This window comes from Dendronephthya gigantea, unplaced genomic scaffold (genome assembly GCF_004324835.1).
Source record: "Dendronephthya gigantea isolate DGI-Jeju-01 unplaced genomic scaffold, DenGig_1.0 000016F, whole genome shotgun sequence".
In the NCBI taxonomy this organism is placed as follows: Eukaryota; Metazoa; Cnidaria; class Anthozoa; order Malacalcyonacea; family Nephtheidae; genus Dendronephthya; species Dendronephthya gigantea.
Window position 1 is genome coordinate 2,185,358 of NW_021163026.1, and position 24,849 is coordinate 2,210,206.

The 24,849-nt window shown below is 39.4% G+C and overlaps 5 protein-coding genes across 6 annotated transcripts; 4 read left to right on the forward strand and 1 right to left on the reverse strand.

The window, feature by feature from the left end:
• Positions 1–308: 308 nt before the first annotated feature.
• Positions 309–5,662, forward strand: LOC114520571 (paxillin-like). Its single transcript, XM_028540873.1, has 7 exons — positions 309–520; positions 1,398–1,589; positions 2,527–2,601; positions 3,045–3,302; positions 3,473–3,777; positions 4,089–4,319; positions 4,757–5,662. Exons 1-7 carry the CDS (start codon positions 508–510, stop codon positions 5,021–5,023), a joined length of 1,341 nt encoding a protein of 446 aa, XP_028396674.1. The 5' UTR covers positions 309–507; the 3' UTR covers positions 5,024–5,662.
• Positions 5,663–5,727: 65 nt separating this feature from the next.
• LOC114520566 (serine/threonine-protein phosphatase 4 catalytic subunit) lies at positions 5,728–8,935 on the reverse strand. The gene is made up of 13 exons (XM_028540864.1): positions 8,580–8,935; positions 8,165–8,236; positions 8,025–8,076; positions 7,901–7,951; positions 7,703–7,804; positions 7,564–7,626; positions 7,341–7,451; positions 7,209–7,259; positions 6,975–7,050; positions 6,669–6,736; positions 6,376–6,497; positions 6,227–6,305; positions 5,728–6,055 (listed from the first exon to the last, which is right to left on the reverse strand). Exons 1-13 carry the CDS (start codon positions 8,609–8,611, stop codon positions 6,005–6,007), a joined length of 930 nt encoding a protein of 309 aa, XP_028396665.1. The 5' UTR covers positions 8,612–8,935; the 3' UTR covers positions 5,728–6,004.
• On the forward strand, positions 8,258–13,497 carry LOC114520563 (sacsin-like). 2 transcript variants are annotated; one of them, XM_028540860.1, is made up of 5 exons: positions 8,258–8,488; positions 9,257–9,430; positions 9,899–9,990; positions 10,104–10,362; positions 10,683–13,497. In XM_028540860.1, the coding sequence occupies exons 2-5, from the start codon at positions 9,415–9,417 to the stop codon at positions 13,478–13,480; spliced, it is 3,165 nt and encodes a 1,054-aa protein (XP_028396661.1). In that variant the 5' UTR covers positions 8,258–8,488; positions 9,257–9,414; the 3' UTR covers positions 13,481–13,497. The 2 variants fall into 2 exon arrangements, with proteins under 2 accessions (XP_028396661.1, XP_028396660.1); XM_028540859.1 differs by lacking the exon at positions 8,258–8,488 and having other exon boundaries at positions 9,186–9,430.
• On the forward strand, positions 13,477–22,000 carry LOC114520562 (sacsin-like). Its single transcript, XM_028540858.1, has one exon. It carries the CDS (start codon positions 13,549–13,551, stop codon positions 21,976–21,978), a length of 8,430 nt encoding a protein of 2,809 aa, XP_028396659.1. The 5' UTR covers positions 13,477–13,548; the 3' UTR covers positions 21,979–22,000.
• LOC114520565 lies at positions 21,983–24,635 on the forward strand. Its single transcript, XM_028540863.1, has 3 exons — positions 21,983–22,072; positions 22,673–23,093; positions 23,317–24,635. Exons 2-3 carry the CDS (start codon positions 22,691–22,693, stop codon positions 24,357–24,359), a joined length of 1,446 nt encoding a protein of 481 aa, XP_028396664.1. The 5' UTR covers positions 21,983–22,072; positions 22,673–22,690; the 3' UTR covers positions 24,360–24,635.
• Positions 24,636–24,849: the final 214 nt, after the last annotated feature.

Here is a 24,849-nt window from a genome sequence, read left to right on the forward strand (position 1 = left end):
AATACCACATCTTCACTGCATGTCTGTGAAATTTGATCTAACTCTGATTAACTTCTGCCCATAACGTTCGGTATTAAGTAACCGCTAGATAAAAACGCGCCCAAAGCTAACGCATAAATCGAAACTTGGCGCACTCGCCGCGATCTTTGAACAACGTGAAAAGTTGCACAAACGTGCGCGTCATGTCTATTTCTGCGTTTTAAAATGAAATGCGTGCGTCACCATGCGCTTAGCGTAGCGAAGTACCAACACCCTGTTGTATATGCCTAATATGGTCATGGAATGCATAATTTATTGAAATTGATCCATTGCAATAAAACGGGATTTATATTCTGGCACTATTTTCCGGTGATTACAGCGAAATTATCTCGTGAAGTGATCTAAATTTTGAAAGGATAGTTGCATCGTGTGTTTGTCTTTTTGAGAGTTTGTTTTGGAAGGAAATCTGAGCGGCGAAAGCGGGATTATTTACATTTTTAGCGAAGCATCAAGAAGAACATTTCAGCGATGGACGATTTAGGTGAGGTACTCGTTTGTAGTATTTTAATTCTGTGGACAATTTCGCCTCGATTTGGCCTCGTCTGTTTTTTAGATACAGGTGTTTCGCTTTCCATTTGGGTTCCCATAGTGTCTACGTCTACATTATGCTCTCAACAAAACAAATATCTGCTTAACAATCCACCAAAATGTATACTTTACCAAATTCGGGCATCACGACCGCCATTGCATCCTTGAAGCTATACCATGTACTTCGCCTGTAGTATTTATTTGTATTTTGCGAACTTGATATGGTCTGATAATGGCCTGCTTTGTTAGTTTGTCCTCAAAGATGTTCAATTGTGTGAATATGTAGTAGTTGACTGCTATTTTCCTGAGCAATCGAGCTGCTAAAATATTTGTATATTTATCAAACATCTTTCATTAAGTTTGCATTCCGTTTGCTGTTGTTGTTAAAATAAAAACCTCTCTGCCGAAAAAAACGCCCAAAATCCCCGTTTTAATGGTATTTCAAACAGATTTAGAGCAATTTTGAATTCTTCTGCGGCAATATTCACAAAACGTTAGACGATATATGTTATAGAATCGACCGCGATAAATAATTCATGATGGCAATTTATGTCAAATAGACTTTTCCCCTTGTCATTCTTAATCTATAAAAACATCAAAGTGTGTATTTATACACGTGAGGCAATGATATCTGTCGTTCAGACACGAAACATTCACTGGTTTATATCTGAAACCAAAAAACTGTCTTGTACATCAAATCAATTTTGGTATTGTACTTGAAATTGTTGGCCCAATACGGACTTGTTTTCCGTGTATAAAACACATCAAAATGGCCGACGCAAGGCAGAGAGATTACTCCATGAAATTTAAAGAAAACATTGATTTTTTAGACGCACTTTTGGCCGACTTACAAGCAATTCCAGTTAGTGGAGCGCAAAAGACAACGAGGGACCCAACAGATCCACCACCACCTTTGCCAAAGGAGAACGGAACGTCCAGACATACTGGCACAAGTTTAGGTTCAAATTTATCCGAATTAGATAGTCTCTTGGAAGATTTGAATACCACTACCACTCCGAAAGGTATCATCACCTATTTTAGATTAGAGTAAACTAGAAACCTTCACTTGTACCCAACAGCCGTTTGTATAATTTTTGGTCGATTGGGGCATTGATGAATTTGATGCCTATGTGAATATTTACAATTCCTGGTGTGTGAATCGATGCTTGTGTATTTTAAAAGCAGTTGGAACCCAAATATATGCCTTTTCTGGTTTGTTTCATAGCCACAACACTCCAGCGTAGTTGTAAAATATTTTGCATAGCACCTGCATGCAAAACATATTTTCCTGAAGGGTTTAAATTTCAGTTCACGCCCTCTGCAAATAGTCTGTTTCCCATATGCGAGTTGTTTTCATGAACTTGGGCGACGTTTTTAGAAATTCTGGCTGTTTGAAATAGCAGGAGAAATTTGCAAAGGTCATTTATAATTTGTTTATGTAACAGCAACACTGTATAAAGCCTTGCAGGCTGATAGGATTCCTCAACTGCAAAATAGGAAGTTGGATTATGATTATTGATAGTTGAGAGTCAATTAAGCAATCTTGAAAACTTGAATCTATTGCAAATAATTGCTTTGAGACATGTTGCAATTGGACCAAATTGGAAAATAATTTGCACTCATTTCATAATTGTGTTTAATTATTATCTATGATCAGATTTAATTGCAGCTATTTTCTGTTTATAAGCAGTAATTATGATTGTAATTTTTAATCCAAATCTTTGCTGTAGCAACACTCTGTGTTATTCTGCCTGTCATTGTAGACTGTTTCATATAAATCATTAGTTAGCAATGCACCTAGACATGTCCTAATTTAGAATTTCTCACTAGCTCAAAAGTGTCTAATTGGAATTGCTTGTGATTCTATTTTAACAACCTTTTGGTACAGCCCAAAAATGGACACAATCCACCAGTGTTGTCCTGTGAAGATCAGCATGTGATGTATGTGTAAATATTTAGGAGGAAGTAACAGAAGCAGTGAAAATCGTTTGTCGGAGAACATCAACAATCCTCCTCAGCAGAATCGACCACCAGGTGGGTAATATGTATTTATACTAGAAATGACACAGACAGCAAGTGTTACTGACAATTGATAACTCAATAATACCTTACAGTATGTACCAAACAGGTGGGTTAAGTTTTTGATGAATGTTTTATGATGTTACATAATTGTATTTGGACAATAATAGATCTTAGTCATGACTTGCAATGTGTTGATAAACCACAGGTTTTGAATGATAGGAAACTCATTCTTTATTTCCTTCCTTGTGGTTTCTTTGGGAGGAATAGAGTAATTTGTTAAGTATTCAAAGATAAGGACCTTGAATCATCACCTTTTTTACCATAGGATATCACTAAAATTGGTTTTTGATAAACTTATCTTTTACTTTGCAAATTAGAAAATCTCTATCAGTGGTTAGCTAGATTTACCAGATATGTTACAGCTGTATTTCTAAGCATTAGTATTTTTTGTATAGTTGAATCACTGCTCAGTGAGCTTGACAATGCTGTCAGTAGCTCTCGACAACAGCCAAATGAACCTGAGGCATCAGTTCAAGATGTACCACCACCAAACAAGGCCTCATCCGCAACAAAGGAGCTCGACGACTTGATGGCATCTCTGTCTGACTTCAAGGTGAATGTTCAGACAGTTGGACCTGCTCAGCCTGTCAAGCACAGTGATGATTATGCAAAACCTCAGAGAGCTACCAGCTCAAATAAACCTGCCCAACAAGGTTAGTGTCTGATCTATCTTGTGTGTACGTCACATAGAGTTTGGTGTTTATCAACTGCTGTAAATTAAAATAAGTCATATGTTTTTTATTTAACTTCAAATTGTATACTGCTTAAAACATACTTCTGGAGTATCTGTTTGTTGCATTAAAGTCATGGCTCCCCATTTTAGGAGGCCAGCCTATGAGAACAAGTCAACTAGACTCCATGCTTGGCAGTCTTCAATCTGATATGACCCGCCAAGGAGTGAGTACGGTCAAGAAAGGCACATGTGCGGCATGTAATAAGCCAATCATTGGCCAAGTTTGTACGGCTCTCGGCAAGACGTGGCATCCGGAGCATTTCACATGTGTTGCATGTGAGTTGCCCCTGGGCTCAAGAAATTTTTTCGAAAGAGAAGGCAAGCCATTCTGTGAGAAAGATTACCATGAATTGTATGCTCCAAGGTGTGCTTACTGTAATGGCCCCATTCTTGATGTAAGTAGACAAGCCTTTGTTCATTTTTTTAACCAAATTGTGTTGCCTTTACTGTGTTTGAAGTATAGAAAAAACGTCTCAATCCAAGGACATTTATTGAGAGAGACAACTGTAATTAACACCTTTATGAACTTGTACATTTTTTAAAGTTCTGCTATTTTATACTCATATTGTTATTATCGCATACTATATCACTACATAGAAATGTTTGTGAACTTTGACTCATAATTAATAATTATAAATTAATAGATGATGTACATATTGGTTAACCTATCAGTTGATGAAAAAAAACTTGAACATTTTATTTTTAGTCATGTGTAACTGCTCTGGACAAAACCTGGCATCAAGAGCATTTCTTCTGCCATCAATGTGGCAAACCCTTCGGAGATTCTGGCTTCCACGAGCGAGATGGCAAGCCTTTCTGCAGAGATGATTACTTTGCTGCATTTGCTCCCAAATGTGGTGGCTGTGAGCAGCCCATCATGGATAATTATATTGCTGCTCTTGGCCAGCATTGGCACCCAGAGTGTTTCGTCTGCTATGTGAGTATATTCTTGTTTATAAAACTCTGTATGATTTAATGTGTACATTGAATTGTTCCAGTAAGGGCCAGTAAGGATCATCTCTTATTGATCCAGTGTTACTACAGGAGCAAACCTAAACTAAACTAACTTTATTTATACTGGATAACTCTATCAGTTCCAAAATGTTCTTCCTCGAGGTCCTTGATCCAGTGTTACTACAGGAGGAAACCTAAACTAAACTAACTTTATTTATACTGGATAACTCTATCAGTTCCAAAATGTTCTTCCTTGAGGTCCAGTAAGGATCATCTCTTATTCATTATTAATACTAGCTATTTTTATCAGATCTAAACTATAATACTAATAATATTATAATAAATGTCTTCTTCCTAATCTTATTGATGCGTTTAGTGGGTGGCATAATATGAATTACAAAAACATTTTGTTATTTCTAGGAATGCCATCAGCCGTTCCCAGGTGGCAGTTTCTTTGAGCACGAAGGAAAGCCTTACTGCGAGATGCATTACCACTCAAAGCGTGGTACATTATGTTACAATTGCCAGAAACCTATCACGGGTCGCTGCATCACCGCAATGCATCGTAAGTTCCATCCAGAACATTTCATCTGCGCCTTCTGTCTGAAGCAGTTGAACAAGGGCACGTTTAAGGAACAAAATGATAAACCTTATTGTCATACTTGCTTCGTGAAACTCTTTGGTTGAAGAAAAGAATCAAAGAATATTGGAAAATGTAGAAAAAAAACAGATGACTTGGGCGGGCTCTTATTAAGAAGATGAATTTAGAAAACTTGATCCTTGGAGGCAGCCGTTTTGGATTGAAAGAATTTGAATATAATTTTCACACAAGGAACGATACGCGATGCGCGCATGTGGCCTTTTTTCTGTTTCGCAACAGAGGAAAACCAGCAAAACAGAACATTCATTTTATTTTGGTATTAACTATAGTGAAGATATTCATAGTTTATTTCGAATTCTTTAATTTTTCTCAAAAAAAAAATAGGGTTATAATGTAGTAAATATAGATCTGGGCATGTGGGATGGTCTTGAAGAAGTTCTGAGTTCGTAAAATACGAGCTAAAATCACGTCGACGAGTTAGAAAACGAGGGGTTTAATTTCATTAAACTCTCTTAAACTGGAGTTCCAGCACGTTGCTGAGTATAAATCAGGGGAATTTTCGATAAGCTCTCGTCAAAATTTTAACTATGCTCTTTTTGAACGAAATACCTGGCTAGTTCGCTGTGGTCTTCTCCTAAAATGTACCATAGAATTTCAGTGACTCAATAATGACCAACGCCCAATATTTGTGTATATTCAAATAGGATTTTTATGTCAACGAATAAAAGGTTTTTGTAATTTTAAAAGTTTTTTAGTTTATTTTGAAACTCTACGTTAAAAAACACGAAAATTCAATTACCAATGAAGTTTATTTATCATATATAATTACAACAGCGCTATAGTAAAAGCTTTTAACTATTAAGAATTTCAGTTTTTGCTTGTATCCTGATGCCAAAGCCCTTTACTTTTTGGCATATTTATGTTTAAAAACATTTGTTTTGGTAAAAATAATCGTGTGGAAAGACGTCTTGGTTGTAAGCGAATGCTTTTCGCCCGAGTTCTTCAATGCTCCTACTGACCACACAAAGTTTTCAACTGCCGTTCACCACAAACCAATATCGCTGCGGTCACAGGAAGTAATCGATAACTGGTCTCTTTGTGGGAATTCCTCTTACATCCTGCGAGGAAAAAACGTAAGAAAATTCTAGTTATAGCCGACTTGGCATGATAGCCTAAATTTTATTTAAAAATCTCGCTCTTCTGTATGTTATCCTGTCCAGAGATCCAAATGTTCCAACGTCTTTCCTTTGTTTTTGAAAGTCGAAACTGAGAAAAAACCCCAACTTTACCTGAGGCGCCGCTTCAAATATCGTGAATTCACGTTGAAGGTTTTCATCCAGTTGCAAAATAGCAGCAACATTTCCACACCTGACAGAAAAAAAATCCAGTGTTACTACAGCGGAGAAACTTCAATTAAACTAACCCAACTTTTACTCACCTATAACAATAGTTAGGCGCAGACCAGACCGTGAGCACAGTTTCGTTGAAATGCCATTTATAACCCTCCATGACCAGCTGATGAGCCCGGCAAATAATGTCAATGTTATTCGTTGAGTTGAACTGAAAATACAAAGATCTTTCTTCGGTGAGTAAATAATTATATTGAGAATAAGATGTTATTCCTTGGAGTTGCATTAAACTACATTTCTTGTATTTATTTTTGCTGTATAAATAATAGAAATTTGTATTGTGAAATCTTTAGCAGTGAATAGAAAATTCTATGAATCAAACCTGGGATACAACGTCACTGCCAAAGAGATAACCAGCACCTCGAGGACTGACCCCCCAGCCTTGGGTATCTGAGAAAATCAAAACAAATTAACCAGGTTATAATTTCTTTGTAGTAAAGTATTTTGACAAGTTTCTTGCAATTTCAACAAATATGTTTGACATGGTTTTTTTTCTGTCTAATGCCAGGCTATTAATAGTTTTGTTGCCTAATGAACAGGTTTTGTTATGGGGAAATACTAGAAGATGATGGATTGACAGTTTTCTGAAAGAGATTTCTTTGTAAATGAAAAGCAGATGTCGCCCAACCTTCAGGATCTGACCACAAAAGATCACACATTGGACCATCATGAGGTACTTCTTGTTTGCGATCAATTGAACGGATCTATTTTGAACAAAATACATGTTTGGTTTGAGCTCTCTGGTCAATGATAGACCATGCAAGATGGTCCTTGTCCGTAGGTAAATTCCACTGAAATTTCAGGTTAAGATCACCAATTTAGGTATCCACAATAGTTGAGGGTATTTCATGACTATACCTACCTGATCTAGTGTTGTTATTGAAGGTGATAAGCCCCCGTGAACACAAAAGATCTAAGGAAACCAAATGACGGTGAAAAACAGATTCATTTACTTCATATGATGCATTGTACATCCTCAAAACAGCGAGCTTACTTTGTTGTCGATAATTGCAGACAAACTAAGATAGTCGAATATCTCTGTGCAATATCTCCAGACAGAAACGGAACCATATTTCTTCAAACACTCATCATAAAAGCCGTAAACCTGGTGTGAAACATGTAAATCTTCATTAACAAACAGGAAATCAAGGATTGATGATGAACTGGGAGACGGTTGTTTTCCACCAAAAGGTACGGGTTAATTCACAGTTAAATACCTGAGTAATTTGTCTGCTTTCGTGATTTCCTCTAATGAGAGTAATTCTATCAGGATAACGCACCTGAAAGAGAATAAAAATTTGTTATTTTGATGCGATTTATTTATAGCTTCTTTGCAAACGTTTTATCACCAAGTACCTTCAGTGCTAAAAGAAGTAGAAATGTCTCAACGCTGTAGAAACCTCGGTCTACAAAATCTCCCATGAATAAATAGTTTGTTTCAGGCACATCTCCTCCAACCTAAATTGGAATTATGGTAAGTCGTCAAATTCTATATATTTCAGGCGTATGTGAATAAACACAGATAAAACTGCTACAGAGTAGTAATATTTGTACCTTGAACAGTTCCTTCAGGTCATAAAACTGTCCATGAATGTCACCGCAAACCTGGAAACAGAGGATTGGTGTGAATTGTACATGTGGAGAAACATCAAATTGAAAAAGCAGAAGAATTTCTTACAGTCACTGGAGAGTCTACTCTCTGAACATTACTTTCCTCCACAAGAATTTCCCTGGTAAAGACAAATACATTGTTTAACCATTTCTCTTAAGATTGATGTGAACAGACATGTAATCACATGTCAAAAGATATCTGAATACCTTGCTTTTCCACATAATTGCTTCACCTCATTTTCAGTGATGAGTTCACATTTTCGAAGCTTTTCTATTTGTCTGGAAAAAACCAAGCACATATATCACAATTTTACTACTGATTATCAATGCCTTCAAATGCACAAACCAATTTTAGTATCTTTAATACTAGTTGATACTAAAAGTCTCTACTTCCTAAATATTAAAAAGTATCTTTTCTGAAACATTTTAGATCTTTCAATAATTTTATAGATAGTTCAAAAACAACAGTTTATGTGCAATTTGAAAAAACCGGGAGATATATAGAGACTAGAGTAAGCATACGATTATAAGGTAAGCTTACAATATTTTCTAGTATTAAGATAGAATGATAGATATCTCGTTTTCAACTCACAATAGATTTTAAATTTTTCCTCAAACTCACCGGTCTAAATCGCTGCAACAGGAATCCACCATGACTTGAGTGTATATTTATTATATCTTTCAATAATATAATAGTAAATATTGTCTAATAAATCTTAGTTACCGAATGTTTACAATTCAAAATATCAATTCAAATACAGTTGGCACTCTTGATCATGAAAAACCTTCCCAAACGGCCGAATCTCGATTCAAAGACGAAATCGGGTAGTATAGAATGAATATCTAGGTCAATGGCTGCACAACCGTTACGTTTTTGAAGATTTAAGCCAAGAGAAAGTCATAATAAAAACATTTTCGATCAATGATCATTAAAAACTATCAACCTCATTCATGATATTTTTCTCAGATTATTTCCCGCATTATTTTTTATCCCCCAGTCTTCGCTCGGTTGTCGAAAAAAATAACGAAATTTAGTCGGAGCTCTTGGATTAAAGATTAGGATTTAGAAGAGGGATAAAATTTGTGTTAGCATGGGGATTAGATTTAATTCCAGGTTCAGTATATCCGAAATCCTAAGAGGATTAGGTCAGGATTTAATACATTTCCGGTTCTAAAAACTGTTCCTGTTTTTCGTGGAAAACCAATTACTGGTATATATTATCGCTCAAGCCACATGTGGTTCGAAGACCACATAAGACAACCGCGTTGCTTATTTTGTGCATATTTTTTTATCAATAGGAACCTGCCACGTTGTTAGGAACGCTACTGTTTAAAGACTCGCCCAGGCAAAACGGGTCATTTTTATTTTAACCAGCTTTTTTAACACGATTATCGGCAGATACATGTCTACCTGGTGTACTTTCGCTTTGCAGTGATTTTCCCGTGGTCTGTATGGCATGGCGGAAGCTGTAGGTATGTTTCGTAAACTTTGTTTGCTAAACTGTGTCAAAAAAAGGTGCGACTTTAAATAACACTAATGTGGCTTCTAGCCAATATTAAACACTGTGTTTATGAGAAATGCAACGAATATAAGTGTTCTGCATTTTGATAAGTTTTAGTAAACGGTTTCCATATATAATTCGCATACTTGTTATGCTTGGATACCCCAGTCGCAATTAGTTTTGCATATTCATGAATCATGGCAACTCTTTGTGTCAATATAAAGAGGACTTGTGACCGCCAAAGTCTTCTCGTTTTATGCATGCATAATTCATAGTTATCTTAAAATAGTATCTTCTTCAAAAACACGGGTTAGTTGCTGCTCAGTCAAATGTAAAGAAATTGCATGGATTAAAGGGGTAAGGTTGGTGTTAGGATTAGTAGAGGGATTAGACTTACGTTTGAATCAAAGAATTAAGATTTCAAGGATTTATTTTTCAGTTAAATCCAAGTTTGGTCAGAGAGAACCCCCACTTACAAATCAGATTGTGAGCATATTGAATCGTTATCCTGATGGAGGGCAAATATTGAAGGTAATCAGCATTACCATTATTCAAGCAATCATTTAGCAGATTGAACATTCTTGTTTTCGAGAACCAGTTTACAATATTGACATGCACAAACAATTATTTTACCATGCTCTTAGGAATTGATTCAAAATGCTGATGACGCTGAAGCAAAGGAGGTTAAATTTCTATACGATGGCAGACAATTTGGTGTAAATAATCTTACTAGTAAACATCTGAAGGACTTCCAGGGACCTGCGCTTTATGCATTTAATGATGCAAAATTCAAAGAGAGCGATTGGGATGGGATACAAAATCTCATGAAGAGTAATAAAAAGGAAGATATTCTCAAAGTAGGAAGATTTGGTATTGGGTTCAACTCAGTGTATCACATCACAGGTTTGTGCAGATCATGAATTTAATTTGGTTGTTTGTTTGCACGTATTTTTTGCCTGCAATAAAGATATTAAGATAGTTCTAGTTTTGGAAGGACTGAAGTTGAGCAAAGATTCTAGCATGCATCTTTAGTCCTGATATTCATTTTTGCTATCAATAACAAGCAGCTTATTGAGCTAGCTCCTGCATGTATAAAGAATATCAACATCTGCATTTGTCTTAAAATGATGCAAACAAACAAATGTGTTATTACTACATTTAGTATTTCTTTTAAACTTTGATGGTAGTAATAGAATTGAATCACCTTGAATGCAACTTGTTAGATCTGCCAGGAATCGCAAGTGGGAAAAAAATTGGATTTTTGGATCCACATAAACGATGTTTTGAAAAGGGGGAACCTGGAGTACAATATGAGGTTGATTCAAAATTACTGCGACAGGAACATCTTCTTCGAGATCAATTTGAGCCGTTCAAAGGAGTGTTTGGTTTTGATTTTTGCGAAGAATATCCCCATACTCTCTTTCGCTTTCCATTGCGAAAATGTCCGTCTGAACTCTCACAGACAGAGTACACAAAGGAAAAAGTCGAGAAGCTTTTCAATTCGTTGCGCGAAGAAGCTCCAATCATTTTGTTGTTCATGAAACACATCCAACACATCAGCGTTTATGAACGTTTGGATGAAAATGACACGGTCAAATGTCTCTTCGAAGTTGAGATTGCTCGTGAAACACGCGAAGTTGTTCAACAGGAAAGGCAGAAGATGTTTGAAAAAGCTAAACAAGCTCTTAGTCTTACAGTTACGGAGTCAAGCTGTGTCGTTGACATTTCTTTATCTTCTATGAATGGCTCGGGCCACACGGATGAGTGTTTTAGATGGCTTGTAATCAACCAGATTGGCTTAGCTGAAAAAGATGAAAAGGTTGAAGAGCTTTCGAAGACTTTAAGTTTGCTTCCGTGGATTGGCTGTGCTGTTCCGCTTAACGAGAATGCCCAAAAGGAAGACAGCGGTCGGATTTTTTGTTCTTTACCACTTCCTCATGATGTCGACTGCAAGACAGGCCTGCCAGTTTTGGTGCATGGTGCATTCGGAGTCACAGACAACAGACGGGGACTTCTGTGGCCCGGAAATGAATGTCAAAATAACGAAACTGCCGAGTGGAACGTGCTGTTGGTGAAGAAAATCCTGTCCTCCGTTTTCCGCAAAGTTTTAAAAGCAATAATTACAGATCATCCTGCCACTGGTCTGCACGACGTGGAGAGACGTGATCTTGTCTATAACACTTTGCCGAAATTAAGCAATGTTATTGGTCACTGGAAGGATGTACTGGATCCTCTATTTCATGAACTTAAGCATCTCAACCTCTTTTTTACTCAATCATGCGGTCCTTCATCTTGGGTGACTCTGCAGGAAGGACTTCTTGATCAAATGAAAAAGGATGGCGTGTCTGATGAGACGAGGGGAATTGTCCTCAAAACACTGTTACAGAATCATTCTATTATAACAGAACTTCCTGAGCATGTGAGCGAGATTGTTGAAAAATATTTCGGTGCTGAGAAACAAGATATTACTCCGGAAATTCTGAGAAATTTACTCCTGAGAACAAACTCGCTACAGACGGCATCCCGTAATGATAAACTCCGGTTACTGGAATACGTGTTACATGATAACCCACAACCCCAAATGCTCACAGGAATCCCTCTTCTTCCTCTGTCATCTGGAGAATTCAAAAACTTCACTCACCATTCAAATCCTTCACAGTTGGTATTTGTGCCCAGCGACAACTGTAGCGAAGATTTACTTCCAAATATGCAAAACCATTTCCTAGACATGAATATTCCTGCAGAAACCCGTAAAAAGCTTGTTGAAATGGCGGCCTTGGATGAACCCACTGCAACACAAATGGTTTTACTCAGCCCAGATCTTGTCGTGTCATACTTACGACGCTGTCTTCCCGAAGAATGGTTCAATCCCAACCAAAATTTTGTTTCCTGGAAACATGATCATCCTAAACATCCACCAAAGAAATGGATCACAGATATTTGGCATTGGATCAATGAAATCTTTGAAGAATCTCTTGAGAAGTTCGAAGGAATCCCGCTGATACCGTTTGAAATCGAATCGGAGGCTAAACTTGGCGTGCTTTCAAAAACCTCCAAGTTCATATTCAGTTCAGATGCTTCTCAGAATGTGCAATTGCCTCAGCAGATTGTGAAAGTTCTCCAAGCGTCAGGCTGCGTTGTCCTACCCTGTCAACCGACATCCCCCCACGTGCGTCACCCCGATATCTGCTCTTACATTGCGTCTCCCGTCCCGACGGAAGTGATCCAGAAGCTCCTCAGCTCTTCGTGGAATTCTGCCAAAGAGTACATCGTGAATTGCCCAAGAAACGAATGGAAAACGATCCAAAATTTTTTTGCATCGGTGCAGATGTCGGAGGATCTTCGTGAATCGTATGTTAACGCATTACGTGATCTGCCGTTGCTGGAGACACTTGGTGGAAAATACACAACCGCTGTTGTCGACGGTAGGAACCTTTGGGTTGCTTCGCCAGACTTCAAACTTCCAGATGGTTTCGACTTTCGCAAAGCGGACCACATCATCTCATCTGCTGAATCTGAATCCGCTCAACTGGTTGGTTTGTTAAAATTAGTTCCTTGCAAGCCTGTAGATATTTTTTGCCATTTTCTGTTCCCGGACATTGAGACCCAGTCGATTTACAACCGCGAAGAAACAACTAAGGTCATGTTATGGCTTCTGGAAAGAATCTGCGATTTTAAGGATGATTATTTCCACGACAAAATGAAGAACTTATCGTTTGTAAGCACGCGAAATGGGGAACTTAGAAAGCCAAGTCAAATCTATAACCCAAATGATCCTCTTCTAAGGGATTTGTTCATTGGTGATGACTCGAAGTTTCCGTCGAAGGAATTTAGTGAACCGCGTGTGATAGGAACGCTGACTGATTATGGGCTTCGAACACCAGACATGATAACTCCATCGGATCTCCCTGGAGCAGTTGAGACGGTCGCATCTTTAAAATACGAAGATTCCTTGAGCAAGGTGAAAGCGTTGATAGAAGTTTTACAACAGAATCCAAAGTTCTTACAAAAATCGATGTGACAACAAAGCTTGCTGGAATAGCGTGGCTTCCTCGCGCCAAGAAACACAAGAAAGGCTTCCCTTCGTTCATGCACAAGGAATGGTACAACACTGACATTATGTTTTATAAATCAGATGAAATATTTCGCGAGTCCCGCATGCTTCTCGTTGGAACTTCTGCTCCGATTCTTGGCGTTGACATTGAGAAAAGTCTTCAAGATGCATTGTGTATTAACAAAGAGGTAAATCTCGATCAAGTGATCAAACATCTCAAAACATGTGTTCGCGTCTGGGATGAGAAAAAGAAATCAACTTCGCAATATATTGAAATGCTCAAAGAAATCTACGTGTATCTTTCGAAAAGGCCTTCACAAGAAGACGTCTCCCGTATTATTCTGCAACATTTTGCAGAATATGGAGAAAAATGGATATGGCACGGTGCGGGTTTCTGCGCACCCGAACAACTCGCCCTGGAGAAAGATTTACCCTTTGAATTTCGACCTCCGCTTTTTCTGCTGCCCGAGGCTCTAAATGATGGGAAATCGCTGACGATTTTTTTTCGAAACCACGGGGTTCGTGAACAGTTTTCCAAAGAAGACATTATTTCCGTCTTGGTCGCCATTAAGAAGACATACGAGGAGACTGTACGTCCTATTTCGCTGAAGGAGCAGGAAAAAGATTTAAAGTTTTGTCGTTCCGTTCTCGAGTGGTTGGTAAGTGATGGACAGAAGTTGGACGAAGATCTCAGAAGGAAGATATTTGTTCCAGTGCAAAAAGACAAGAAGTTAGTCTTAGAGGAATGTGAAAAAGGCACGTATTGCGATCAAGAATGGTTGAAACATGGAAAAAGTGAACTTGATATTCCTGATGATATTCAACTGATCCACGATTCCATTACGACTAAAACAGCAATTCTGCTTGGAGTACCTTCACTAAGCTCCTGTCTGCTGTCGGCTGAGTGCGTTGAGTTTGAACAAACCGGACCCTACGAGCCGATCACAACAAGAATCAAGAATATTCTGAAAGAGTATAAAGAAGGTGTTGGTATTTTCAAAGAGCTTATTCAGAATGCGGATGACGCAGGCGCGGATACGGTCAAATTTTTGGTGGACTGGAGAACAGGGAAGATTGGCAGCTTATTCTCGCCTGATATGGCCCCAAGCCAAGGGCCTGCACTCTGGGCGTACAACAATGCTGTGTTCACTGATAAAGATTTTGAGAATATCAACAAGCTAGCTGGAGGAACGAAAGTGGAAGATCTTTCGAAGATTGGTCGTTTTGGGCTGGGTTTCAACGCTGTTTACCATCTTACTGACGTACCGAGTTTTATCAGTCGAAGCATCTTGTGTATTTTTGACCCAAATGTCAACCACATCTCAAACCACATTCGCGACAAGTCCCGTCCAGGAATCCGAATAGATCTTGCCAAGAACCCAAGGCCGTTGACAGCGTTCGCCGACCAGTTTTCCCTCTATAACGAAATCTTTGAATGCAAGACAACTCTGGATGATAAAGAGAAGTTCTCGTACCAAGGCACCTTATTCCGCTTTCCTTTTCGCACTGCGACTGAGGCAGAGAAGAGCGAGATGTGTCAGACTGTTTACAATCAAGTCGAAGTGAAAAGAATTGTAGATACTTTGCAGCGCAATGCATCCCTCATTCTTCTTTTTACACAAAATGTTAAGCGCGTTGAACTGTACGAACTTGCTGCTGAAGACTGCCCGCAAAACATGAAACTTATACTTTCTATCAATAAAGAAGTACTTTCTACTAATAAAGAAATTTCCACCATTCCGGAGGTTGTGCAGGTATCTCCATACATTAAACGATGCTCCAACTGGTGGAATGAAAAGCAATCGTTGAGTGAAGCACCGTGGTGTTTGGAGCAGGTTGAAATCCGGATTGATAAGGAAGACCCAACCACAAATGAAACTGGAGCGTGCGACGTAAAGACTTCTTCCTGGTTTGTGTCTTATTGTGTTGGAAAGGATCTTTCGATCAAACTTGCCAGGGAAGAAGGTGAAAAAGATGGTCTCTTGCCTCTCGCCGGTGCTGCTGCTCTCCTTCAAAGCAATTCAAATGATGATGCGATGATCGCTAAACAAGTTAATGGTGAAGCATTTTGCTTCTTGCCACTGTCCATTTCCACCGGACTACCCGTCCATGTAAACAGTTCCTTTGCTGTTCGTTCGAATCGCGATGGAATCTGGGAAAAGACCACGGCTGAGGAAAACTTGGAATCTCGCTGGAACGAAACTCTTTTACAAGATGCGATACCCGAGGCATATTTCCAACTACTCCACGGAATGGTGAATTTATCGAAGAATAATTCCTTAACACAATTCGATCAGCGTTTCCATGATTTCTGGCCGCGTCTTGCCACGTCAAAAACGTCGTGGACCGCTCTCGTATCGAGTTTTTATACAAAGTTATTAGCACAAAATTTGAAGCTGTTTTGCAGCACTGGAAAGTGGATGGACATTAACGATGGTTTTATCTTAGACGATGAGTTGCGAAGTCATGATCACGACAGAGTCGTGAGAACGCTGAAATTTATCGAAATACACGTTTTTGATCTTCCATCAGATGTCGTTACCGCAATGAAAGACTCCGCTAGTGATTCTGTCCAAAATGTTCTTCAGAAGCAGACGTTGAACTTTGTATCATTCTTTGAGCTCCACTTGTTCCCTAAGTTAGAAGTAATCCCGGCTGATTTACGCAATCCCATTGTCCATGATGGGCTACGCTATCTCCTGGACGAGACAAAGCAAGGCTATCAGAAACTGAATAGTTTATACAAGAAAACCAAATGTATTCCGTGTTCTCCCGATGGTGAAAAGTTAGCTCGACCGTGCGATTTGATCAACCCGAATGACGAAAGTATTTCTAGGTTATACTCGCCCGAAGAAGGCAGGTTTCCTCATGGAAATCTCGATAATACACAAATGTTTGTATTGGCCGAAAAACTTGGGATGGTTAAAGATCTTTTAAGTTGGGAAGAAATTCGTGGACGTGCGATGTCTATTGAGAAGCTAGCAGAGACGAACAAGGAAGCAGCTCTGCTACGCTCAAGGTATCTTGTCTATTATCTACGATGTAATATGGAGAGACTTAAACAGATGACAGATATTTCGCTTTGTCCTTCTCTTCAGAAAATAAATTTTTTACCGGTGCGTCTCACTGCCACAGAATCGTACACTTTGCCATGGAAAGGGGAGTCTTGTTCCACGCAGTTTCTGAGTCCTGGTGAACTGTTTTTGCCAGAAGATGATACCCTCATCGGCTCAGCCAGCTTGATCGTCGACGACACCGAAGAAAGCGGGTGTGGTTCACTGGAAGTTTTAAAGAGCGTTCTTGGTTTTTCTCGTCGCCCGAGCTGTCAACAAGTGTTTGAACAGTTGGATATTACCAGGAAATCACATGCGACCGACGAAATGAAAAATAGAGTGTGCAAACGTGTTTACAAACATCTAAATGATGAGCTGGACGAGAATTCAGACGTAACTGAAAAACTTCAGAATTCTCCGTGGCTTTACCTTGAAGGAACTTTCGTAGAAAACAAGAAGATTGCAATGAGCTGGAATGGGTACGCCGTGCCTTTTCTGTACAGTGTTCCAGACAGAGACAAACAAGAGTATAAAAAACTCCTCAAACTGGCAGGAATTAAGGAGTGCTTCACAGCCACCGATTTCATCGAAGCTCTAGATTTGCTCAGGGAATCCATGCAGGATACCCCTTTGTCACCAGAACATATACAACTTGTTGTGACGTTGATCAGGGAGCTAAGAGATCCAAGCGAGGCGGTTAGAAGACGTTTTGGTACAATACCATTACCTGACACAAGCGGTGTGTTATACGACAGCAAAGATCTAACCATCCCAGAAAGTTTTGCAGTGAAATACAACAACAAAGGCGAGCTTTTCATTCATCAAGAGATAGTCCAAAACACTGCTCGCAAGCTTGGAGCAAAAGCCTTGCGTGCAAGACGAAGGGAGAAGTATGGTAACACAATGTCTATATCTTTTGGGCAATTTGAGAAACTAACGGATCGTATAAAGAACATCTTAGAATCATACCCTTGTGATGCTGGAATCTTAAAGGAACTCGTTCAAAATGCAGACGATGCGAAGGCCACCGAAATTCAGTTCATCTACGACAAACGAAAACTTCCTCACGAGCGAGTTCTTCAAAATCAAGCGAGCGAAATCCAAGGACCTGCGTTATGTGTTTACAATAACAAACAATTCAGCGAAGATGATTTTAATGGAATCTGCAAACTTGGAATCGGGAGCAAACACGATGACCCTGCTAAAACTGGACAGTATGGAATTGGATTCAATGCCGTGTATCACTTAACGGACTGTCCTAGCTTTTTGTCCAACGATAGCACTCTTTGTATCCTTGATCCTCACTGTGAATACGCTCCTGAAGCTACTTTGGATGCACCTGGAGGACGTTATGACAACATTGATAACGATTTTAGAGATATCTTCTCTGACACTGTAAGTGGTTATCTTAAGAATCTCGATCGTTTTCCTCTGAAAAATTCCACCATGTTTCGACTTCCACTGCGAACAAGCGAACAAGCAGCTAAGTCTGAAGTATCGAGGATTGTTGCTACCGAAGAAATCATGACTTTACTAAAGAAATTTGAAGAAGAAGCGAAGAAATTGTTGCTTTTTCTCAATCATGTTAAGGAGATTGGTTTGTGGGAAATCGATGAGAATTCTGAGTTAAAACTCACATACTCGGTGAGTTCTAAACTTAAACCAAAAAGTGAGAAGAAATTACATGAGCTGCATGGTCACTTGCAAGACCACAAGAATTTAAAAACTCATGAGATTCTTATAAAGGACACTACGTATAGCATCCATATTCAGGACACAGAGAGACTCCAGGAAAAATGGCTCATTCATCAAATTTTTGGCATCAGAGAAGAAGCAATGAGCGATGAACAAACTCCAAACGTCTGTGATCTTGGCCTGTTCCCTCGTGGTGGAATTGCAGCGCTATTGTCGACGACGAATCGTCCAGATTTGGAAAAATATGTCGCGTACTGTTTTTTGCCTTTGCCTGTAACAACTTCGCTGCCCGTTCACGTCAATGGTCATTTTGCACTCGATGGATCACGACGAGATTTGTGGTGGGACCAGAGCAAGACTTGTCGGAAAACGAACTGGAATGGGTTCATGAAGGAACAAGTGCTTGGCCCTGCTTATGCATCATTGATCACGAAAATCAGAAAACATATTCCCTATTGTGAAAGAGAGTCAGAGAAGATCTTCTTCTCAAACGAAGACGAAGCAATAAAAGCCTTGGTTTGGTATCACAAATTATTTCCAGATCCTGAAAAAGATCCCGACTGGAATACTCTTGCCGTGGCTGTTTATAAGAGCTTAAAAGAGGCGCAAATTTTTCCAGTGGTCTCTCAATCACGTGGTGTTAACACAGCGAAGAAGCATCAATCTGATGAATGTGGGTCAGAGAAATCTTCTGGCACCAGAGAGGGTAGACGTGAAAATTCAGTTTTAATTGGTGGCCGTTATCGCAACGTGTCTAGCAAGCACGCTCCTCGCTTGTCACGGCATCGCGAAAAGGGAAGAAGATACAATTCGAAGAATGTGAAGATGGCAAGGTACGCTTTTGTTGCACAAAAACGATGTGAAATAGTGACAAAGTTTTCTATCGAGTGGCTGCCTCCAAACCTTGTCTACTTCACTGAAGAAAAAAAGCGAATCGAACAACAGGCTCTGTTGTTAACCGCACTCTTAGAGATCCGTATGCCAGTGTTATTATATACTCCAATGAGAATCTACAAAGCATTGAAGAAGTCTGAGGTTACAACCAATCTCCTTTCTCCGGAAAATGTCATCGATTTCATGTTGAAGTCGCAAGATGAAAGCTCCAGGTGTGTCATTGGAAAACTTCCTATCCAACTGGGGCAATCAAACATTCAAAACGAGTCTAATTTACGAAGTATTTTTCAATATTGCAAGTCGAAACTTGAGGAATTACCTTCAAATCTCGAAGGGCTGCCACTTCTGTTGACGGCTGATAATATGTTGAGAGCGTTTACTGCGAACAGTCCCGTGTATTGTACAGAATTTATCGATTTGTTTCCTGACAAAGCTTCTAGGTTCGTTCATCTTCAATTTGTTCCGCTATTGTTATCATTTTGTGAAGTTGATGAAGCCGAACTTGGTATTATCCGTCATCTCACCATCACGTCGTTAGCTGAAGAATTTATGCCGGACGTCTTCCGTGACAAATTACCGTTGGGTGAGACAAAACATGTCCCATGGAGCTACCCAGAAAATGGCGTCCTCTCAAAGGAATGGTTCAGAATTTTATGGAAGTTCTTGAAAACTGTCGAACGATCGGAAAGAGAAGATACTATTCCACTCCTTGGTAAATATCCGATTATACCAACCAAAGATGGCAAGCTAGCAACGGTTGATAACTCCAAATCTGTGTTGGCAATGACTATATTCAAGACGAAGTCTTTGAATTCACTCCAGAGGCCGGTTGCAAAAATTCTGGAAGACCTATCATGTCCGTTTTTAGATGAATCCATTACAGAATATGGTTTGCCTGTTGTCCTTCCATTAGTCGCTCACCCAGACAGCGAATCAGATGTACTTCATGTTCTCGACTATATGAATTCGACTGGAATACTCGACTTGAGCAAATTTGACGACGAAAAAATTTTCACTCTTTTGAAATTTTTTCAGGCTGATTGCGGAAACGAGACGTCTATGGGAAAAGCTAAAACATTACCGTTCTACAAAGGCGTTGATGGCAATTATTATTCGCTGTTGTTGCATTCCTCATACATTAAAATTCCAGCTCGCTTACCAGAAGATGGCATAAGAGAACTACAAAGTATTTATGGAACGAGAGTGTTGCTGTTTCCCTCATCACTACCGTCAGAGTTGAATCAATTGTTCGCGGCTCTTGGGATTGAGGTGAACTGCCGTGTTTCTGAGTTTTACATCAAATACGTGTTGCCAAATTTTTCATTATTATCTCGTGAATGCCAAATAAAATTTTTAACTTGCATCAGAGGAACGCTGCGCTTCGATTTGATCGAAGAATTGAAATGGACAAGATGTATTCCTGACCAAACTGGAAACCTTTGCTTTGCTTCCAGATATCTCAATCCACACAACGAATTATTTCAAGCGATGTTTAAGACTGATGCAGACGTTTTTCCAGCATCACCGTTCAATGAAATGAAGTGGCTCGAATTCCTTCTCCAAATAGGAATGAAGGAAAAATGTGACCAGGAACAGTTCATTGAATTTGCAAATAACGTGGAGCAGTCTGCACAGAAATTGACCGAATACGATGAAAACATTATAGCTCAGTCCAAAGCACTCGTCAAGTACCTACTAGGAAATGAACGCGATGGGACCTGGTCATTCTACGGTATTCCTGAAATAAAGTTTATCGTCCCTAAGGAAATCGAAGAAGAGCTCTCTTCTATTCATCCCCAGCATCGTGCAGATGGAATTCTGGAATTTGTTTCATATCGTGATTCAGTGCCGTGGGACCTTAGACACCTAATTTGGACAAGTTATAAACTTCTACCAGATTGGGCTTTTCCTCGTCATAATGAGAGTCTTATTTCAGCGTTAGGAATAACTTCAGAGCCACCTCTTAATGCTGTGTTTCAGCACATAGAAACCATGTCCAATTGTGCTTCGAAGATAATCGTGTCGGGTAGTACTTTGTCGGAAAAGCTTAAGGAAGTGTTTAAAACAACCTACGAATTCCTGGTGAACCTGATGAAACACTGCGCCAAAGAACCTTCCTCAGACTGTAACGAGAAGTGTCAGAAGATTGGAGAGTGTTTAAAATCTGTTGCTTGTATTCTGCTCAACGAAGAACGATGTTTGGTGAGAGGTGAAAAACTTTCAATTGAAGACACAAAAGACAAATTGAAACCGCATTTTTATAAAATACCACGCGACTATGCTCCGTTTGATCATCTCCTGAAAAGACTTGGCGCTACGGAGAAGATCTCCGCTTCACAAATGGCCAGTGTTCTCAAGTCTATCAAAGATTCTTCCACAGATGAAAAGATGAATTCTGAAGAAGAGGAAAAGGCGTGCTTTGCTACTTCTGTTTTGTTCAAATCACTCCTTGACGATAAAGAGACCGAAGCTGATTCAAGACTGGCAAATTGCGAGGAGCTTCTTTTGCCAAGCATGGCTAAACGACTCATAAGCTCCGACAAGTTGGTTTGTAAAATGCAGCCCCGACTCCGCGAGTCAGTAGCGAAGCAAGGCTACGAGATTTTGATGCCTTTTGAAAAATGCGGAATGAAACGTGAGTTGGAAAACGACTATCTTCAAGCTCTTCCTAATCGTCTCCGGCCAACGCCGTTAAGCGAACTGGTACGCGAAGAGTTACATCCGCTGTGTAAGAAGGACATGAGTTGTACTTTATGCCTGGCGATGGATTACCATTCGTTTATCCAGAAGGTTCATTTTACTTTTGCGATCCTCGCAATTTGAGCGCGGTATCATACGGCTCTTGAAGCACCAGAAGGAATTGACAGAGCTTGATGAAAAAGACAGAGAAAGAGCCGCACGATTTACTTCAGCTAAGGTTAGTCGTCATGTTTTTCGAATTTTCTAATTCAAAAGTTCAGACACAAACCACGACAGCTTATTGTAGAATACTACCTACACTGGACCACCACGTTTGAGATCTCTTTCTCAGGTAGTTCAGACACAAACCACGACAGCTTATTGTAGAATACTACCTACACTAGACCACCACGTTTGAGATACCTTTTTCATGTAGTTCAGACACAAACCACGACAGCTTATTGTAGAATACTACCTACACTGGGCCACCACGTTTGAGATATCTTTCTCAGGTAGTTCAGACACAAACCACGACAGCTTATTGTAGAATACTACCTACACTGGGCCACCACGTTTGAGATATCTTTCTCAGGTAGTTCAGACACAAACCACGACAGCTTATTGTAGAATACTACCTACACTCGACCACCACGTTTGAGATATCTTTTTCAGGTAGTTAAGACACAAACCACGACAGCTTATTGTAGAATACTACCTACACTGGACCACCACGTTTGAGATATCTTTTTCAGGTAGTTCAGAAACAAACCACGACAGCTTTTGTGGAATAAATAACACTTCTTTTCTTTGCATAAGTCTCTCTATTTCTATATTAAAGCTGACTACGATCAAATGTATGCAACAAGTTCAAATCCACCTTGTTAACGTATTGAAGGAAGAACCATTGCCAGGAAGCTCAGTCGACAGATCGTGTCATGTAGAAAAGGAAGAGAATTCCTGGACACTGTATATTCAACACGAATTTGGAGGCAGAAAGAACCACGCCATCTTCGCGAAAGCTGTAAATGAAATCATGGACAGATGTTTAGAACAAACTGCCGAGTTAAGCGATATGCTCTCTTGCGACTCGCCTTCCCAGATACCAGGAGTACTTAACGACCATGACGTTGCGATTGATTATAACGAAGAAAATGAACAGTTTGGTCTTCCTGTGCCGGATGTTTACCACTATCTCATTATTCAAAAACCACTCTGTAATTACGAGGAAGGAGCTCGGGTTGCCTATGACGAGGACGAAGGTAATAAAATATGAAATATCCAGTTAATAGTTTGAAAATCACTTATGTAAACACTGCATCTATTGTAATTTTTAAGATGTTTGTTAGTTTGTATCGCTTGAAGAAAGTGTGTAAGGTGGTGTTCCTCAGTTCTGAAGCCTTTCCCAATCTTTTAATGGTGGGTGAATATTATTTACAACCGAAATATTTACTAAGCACTTTTCTCTTTTGGTTTTTCCACCAGGTTGCGCTGGAAATTGGAAAGAAAGCGAGCTAAAGGAGACATCGATTAGATACAAGTTCGTAAAGATCAACAGTCGTGCCAATGCTATTGACAAAGATGCCAATGAATTCGACTTCAAAGCTCGGTACAAAATTGATCTCGGCAGCAAAACTGACTATAAAATAGTGAGTGTCCTTGATCTTTATAGTTACAAACAGAACGAGATGGGAAGTCTCGTTCCAGACGATGAAGATGACGAAAAAGTAAAAGTGGATGTTTTGGTAGAAAAATCTAAAATCACTCGGGCACTTAAACTTGCCAAGAACAACTTGGACTCATTAACACAGCGAGAAAAGGTGATAAGGCGTCTTTTCCTACATTGGCTTCGTTGTAAGGACTCTGAAACTGCAGATGAGATAACCAAATTCATAGAAAATGAAGTCACAAGGCTGAAGATTCTGTGTCTGGAAGAAACGCGAGCCTTTTCAAGTTACTGGAGAAGTTATGGCAAACGTGAGAGGACGACATATAGAAGCTACAATCGTTGGACGTCGGTATGCGACAGTCCTGGCGGTTACCATGACAGCGGCAGTAATCGCGGTTACCATGACAGCGGCAGTCATGGTGGTCATTATGATCCTTGGGATTACGTAAGCCCCGATGCAAAGGAAGCAGAACGATGGATCAAGCAATCGCAAGCAGATTTGAATGTCGCCACGTGGTTGCTCGACAAATCCTTTTCACAAGTATGTTATATGAGCCAGCAATGTGTGGAGAAAGTTTTGAAAGGTGTTCTGTACGCCAAGTGTGGAATACCACGAGTGGAATTACGTACCCACCATATATACCGGCTTGTAAATGTATGCCGTGGCCTCGACGAAGCCCCAAGCGAAGCCCTGGATCGAGCTAGTAGCGTTGGAGGTTACTACCTTCCAACACGTTATCCTGACAATCAACCGCAGTATCGAGTTCCCGCTGAAGAATACACCGAGGAACAAGCCAAGCAAGCGTTAGATGTTGCTGTAACAATTTTTGCAGTTCTTGAAAAATTTGCCTTCAACTAAGCGAAGATTGGACAGATTTAATCCGCTGTCGTTTAGGAATAGTTCATATTATTTGTTAGGTTAAAAGACAATGCAAACACTCTTTGCAATGCAGTTAAAGGTGGCCTCTAGTGGTCATGCTAATAATGATCATAATATGACCATCTTTTCTGTTCTGGTGTTATGCAAAGTTTTGCATTTCAATATTATTCTTCCATCTTTTTTTACTGTATTGTTATTATGATGAACATATACATCAATATTATAGAGATGTTACTCGATAAGCATTTTGATTGTTAGTCAAATATTTAACTATGAATAATGTAATCGGTCGAGTATAGCTATTATCAGTTTTTTAATTAGCACTAGTCAATAATCATGCATGCCTTTTTGAAGATTTTTTAATTTGGGAAGTAACCACCGCGAAACTAGATTTGTAATTTATGATAGAATATTTTACTTTTCTATTTTTTTAATATGACTTTGCTCGTTATCATCACGCATGTCATTT